This window comes from Penaeus japonicus, unplaced genomic scaffold (assembly GCF_977035675.1).
Source record: "Penaeus japonicus unplaced genomic scaffold, GWHDUDI00000001_assembly GWHDUDI00000012, whole genome shotgun sequence".
Lineage (NCBI taxonomy): Eukaryota > Metazoa > Arthropoda > Malacostraca > Decapoda > Penaeidae > Penaeus > Penaeus japonicus.
In genome coordinates this window covers 9805294-9810293 of record NW_028234414.1, presented here as the reverse complement: position 1 = coordinate 9810293, position 5000 = coordinate 9805294, and the positions used below count along the sequence as shown (strand labels likewise).

The window sequence follows — 5000 nt, the reverse complement described above, 5'->3', positions numbered from 1 at the left end:
GTATAAAGTACATCTTGTTCCCAATGGTACCTTCCTTGATGATAATATCACCTGTATAATGGAAGAACGGACGTTAAAAGTTGTCTCGGAGCAGACTTCGTTACAGCAAAAGCATAAGACCTAGAAATTCCCTTAATCTTGTGGCTAGCATACTGATCAGTCATTCTTCATAGTCATGCCATAGGGTTGCTTTAAATAAAATATATTGGGTCTGTTGGTTTAGAACAAAGTGATTTCAAAGGTCCCCTCTGTGCATGAAGCAATAAACGCATGACAAAAAAATTGAATTGAGGAAAGTGAACTGCATGACTGAAGTAGAAGTGAAATAAAAATCAAAAGCTGAAGAATCATGCTCATCATTAAGAATATTTTAATACTCAACAAACTGTTTATTGAAATACAGAAACTCGGTATAAGAAACTTATCGTAAGATATAGAGATAGCTTTTTGTTCAAAAAGGCACAACATGCAGAGTTCCATGCTTACGAAAACAGTCAGGACAGATGGAAGTTTAGGCGATCTACATATTACAGCAGATCGAGGAGGTGAGAACCAAGGCAGTGGAATGACCAATGCCAATGCTAAATACGGGAACAGGATCTACCATCCAGAAAGAAGTTGCTAACCAATCTTCCCCAAACAGTTAACAGAGCGTCTCAGTACCCAGTGCTATGAAGCAGACCTTTTGCATGGGTTTGCATTCTACTTATTTATTAATATGTTTTTGTTATGAAAAAAAAAAAAATGCATATTATGATTCTGAGACACCTGCGTAAGAGGCAAGAATTTTTTTTTTTTTAGTCTAGAAGTGAAGAAAGAACATAAGGTAATTAATATTTACAAGGGGTTAGTTTCACACAAATGATCACTCCTATACATAAAATGATCGTGATCAGACTGTTAGGTCCACACTATGACGGTGAAATATTACTGGGAGTTCTCTTCCGCACTATCTACAGCCGTAACGACACTCCATTGTCAAGGCCCTTCCTGGGCACAGGAGGTAGCCGCTGCCAGGTAGTGCCACAAGGAGAGGAAACACACTCAGTCAAGTACATACGAGCAGCCACACTGCAGCTTTTCTGCTGCTGTGCTAGCCGCGAGTCCGCAGGGAGGCGAGGGAGCACCCCATTGTGAATGCAAGCAAAGTCAGGGATTTGTGAAGCTCTACTGGTGGCGTTAACGGCTCCCTGTGACTCGCGGCTCTGTGCCATCTTTTTCTACGTGATGCTACACTCGCTGCTCTCGGTGTGGCTCGCAGCCACTACTCTACCTGGTTGGTACACCTCGTATCTCAGCTTGGTAACCACGTCAGTCACAAAGCGTGCATCGGCATTGGCAAAAAATGGCACGGAAGCAACTAAGGCCCTGCAGTTGAAGTTTATCACGTCCTGGGAGGTGATTAAAAACTTCAGATTAGATTTCTACATAAATAACTGCTATGGACTAGACTATGCTAAAAATGAAGGCAAGTGAATGTCCCGACCACACGTAAGGGACAGTGATGATTAAGTGGGTGGGGGTGAGGTCACCATGGAAGAAGCGGGCGCCCTCCCCCTCGACCCACCTCCCCTGGGCGCCGCTCTGCTCTCCTGCCTCGTGTCCTGGCCAGGCAGGGGGGAGGGAGGGGGCGCCGCCTTTCAGAGAAACTTGCGTGTGGCTGAGATACGCTGCACCGAACAGTCTGGCCCACTCGACAGTGCTGTCACTCTCGCTTTGGAAGCTTTGACCCAAAGGGGGAACACACCGACTCTTAGCTCTCTTATTGACTCTTTTATGACATCCCTTACAAGTCAAGTCCATATAGAAAGACTTGATCGGTTTTAGCGAAGGAAATTCTTTTTCGCGGCAAAATAATTCTGCCCCGGCGCCTCAAGAAGCCCTATCTGACACCTTGTTCCTACGACATCCTTCTGGACGCCCTTGCAACGCCCGGCCGCCTCTCATCCGTCGCGCTGTGATACATCGCTCGCTTGTTCTGTGATCTCAATAAAGGCAAATCATGAGTAGCGTCCAGTCTTCCCTGAATAAGATAATATGTATTTATGTATACATACATACATATATATGTACACACACACATACATATATACATACATACATACATATATATATATATACATATATATATATATATATATATATATATATATATATATATATATATATATATTGATATATATATACACATCCATATGTATGAATATATGTATATATATACATACATACATACATACATACATATATATATATATATATATATATATATATATATATATATATATATGGATATGTATATATATATAAATACATACACACACACACATATTATATACATATATATATATATATATATATATATATATATATATATATATATATACATATATATATATATATATATATATATATATATATATATATATATATATATATATATATATAATATATATATATATATATATTATATATATATATATATATATATATATATATATATATATATAATATATATTAATATATATATATAAATATATATATATATATATATATATATATATATATATATATATATATATATATATATATATTATATATATATATATATATATATATATATATATATATATACATACATGTATATACTATATATATATATATATATATATATATATATATATATATATATATATATATATATATATATAAATATTTATATATATATATGCATATATATATATATATATATACATATGTATATATATATATATATTTATATATATATATATATATATATAGATATATAGATATATAGATATATATACACACACAGACACATATATTATATATATATTTATATACATATATATATGTTTATATATATATATATATATATATATATATATATATATATATATATATATATATATATATATATATATATATATATATATATATATATATATATATATATATATATATATATATATATATATATACATATATGTGTGTATGTGTGCGTGTGTGTGTGTGTGTGTGTGTGTGTGAGTGTGTGTGTGTGTGTGTGTGTGTGTGTGTGTGTGTGTGTGTGTGTGTGTGTGTGTGTGTGTGTGTGTGTGTGTGTGTGTGTGTGTGTGTGTGTGTGTGTGTGTGTGTGTGTGTGTTTGTATGTGTGTGTGTGTGTGTGTGCATATATACACACACACAAAGTAAAAGTTTGATTCTATCGCTTTCCAGATCTCTTGAAAAGTGACGACTGATTATGTTAAACTGACTAATAGTGTCGCGTGTTTTCGGGAGAGCGCGTGCAAGCGAGCGAGCGAGCGAGCGTGACTCTCCCACGCCCCTCGTCTCCTCTCCGCCGACGCAGCGGAAGGCGAGCGGCCGCACCCGTGTGCTTCCCCTGGCGCATCCCCCCCCCCCCTCCCTGCCCTGAGACGCAGCGCCACGCAGGCCAGACTGTGCAGGAGCTTCGACAGAGACGAGTGGTCGTGCTGCTGCCTAAGGGACACCAACCTGGCAAGAAGACCTCGTATTTAAGTTTTGTGACGACCTCTGAGACGAAGCAAGGTTCGGCATTGGCAAAAAAGGGTACGGACGCCACCAAAGATCGGCAGTTGTAATTGATAACATCCTGCAGATTGTAACAGATAAGAAAGGGGGTCAGAGGCCGATTGGTTGATAAGAAGGAGGATATCAACTTTTTGGACAAATCTTGTGAATCCATCATGATTTGGATATGAAATTCGGGTTAACCAAAAGACCTTATAAGCAATAAACAAGTGTCCTCAACCTTGACATAAAAAATTGACATATTGCCATACAAAAATAGCTTTACCATAACCAAAAGCTCGTTCAGCTCTTCAAAAGAATTTTGAAACAGTGTGCAAATTGGCGTGATGATCATAAAAGAATAAAACAAACAGCAATTTCAGCAAACGGGGGGGCAAATAATATAGGTCGAATTTATTGAACTGCAGGGTAGATACAGAATGTGAGGGCCGTGTGGAGAGGGAGTGTTTCTGAAGTCAGTTGCCAAGAAAGCAGATAATTATGAGCGATATCTCGAGAAAAAGTCTGAAACAAGGCAAAAGCGAAGTTATGATTGTCGAGAGAAGGATTCAGGCTCTAAAATCAGAACTCAGCTTAAAAATACACACACATATTCAAATATACTGCATAGTAATAATTTTGTGAAGGAGATGGTGAAGGAGTTAGATTACAAATGTAATATCCGATTAAATGGTGAAAAAAGAATGTTAAATAAAGAATAATGAATATAAGTACTGTATAACACAAAATAGAAGGATAATAAGTATTGGAAAAAAACAAACAAACATACAAATAAAATAAATTTTCGCCTAACTCAATTATCACAGAAAAGGAGAAACACAAGGAATCCGCATGTCTCAACTTCAACATTACGTGTGGTACGATATCTACAAAGCGATGATTCATCTGGACGAACTTAATTAATGGAAACGAAAAGATAAGAAATCAACGATATAAATCAGATTTTAACTGTGTTGATGTTGTCTGTCGAATATATTACACATACACAATACAGAATCAGAAACAGATTACCCCGCACGCACCCGACACGCATAGATTCGCGAGCAAAACAAATGCAGCATCAAACTCTCATACATCGTGGAATTTACTGATTGAAACACACAATGTTTGGTTATTGTGTATTTACGTGTGGTACTACATACACGCAATTCATCGACTAAATTAAACACACACACACACATACACACACACACACACGCACACAAAAAAAAAAAAAAAAAAAAAAAAACACCCAAAGACAATAACAAACACAGACACACACAAAAAAACAAAAAACAACAACAACAACAACAACAAAAAACCACTCACGCAGACAAACACACCAAAGGCCTCCGAAGAGCAACGTCCTTTTGTTGCAACGTGGAGGAGGACCTCAAAGACGACCTCACACACCAAAAGGGCCCTGAGTTGCTGTCTAGAACTCTCAA

General features: G+C 36.4%; 1 protein-coding gene across 18 annotated transcripts in view; it reads right to left on the bottom strand.

Moving 5' to 3' along the window:
* The window catches only part of Ih (hyperpolarization activated cyclic nucleotide gated potassium channel Ih), a 706336-nt gene that overhangs the window by 1778 nt on the left and 699558 nt on the right, over positions 1 to 5000 (bottom strand). For 9 of the 18 annotated variants that reach the window (XM_086542420.1, XM_086542415.1, XM_086542425.1 and 6 more), the window contains 2 exons: positions 3517 to 3634; positions 1 to 51 (listed from right to left, as the gene is read on the bottom strand). The exon at positions 1 to 51 is cut by the window's left edge and continues 226 nt beyond it. In XM_086542420.1, the coding sequence (XP_086398546.1) occupies positions 1 to 51; positions 3517 to 3634 (169 nt within the window). Of the gene's footprint in view, positions 52 to 1273; positions 1392 to 3516; positions 3635 to 5000 lie in introns of all 18 variants that reach the window. The other 9 variants (XM_086542419.1, XM_086542414.1, XM_086542424.1 and 6 more) reach the window with 1 other exon arrangement.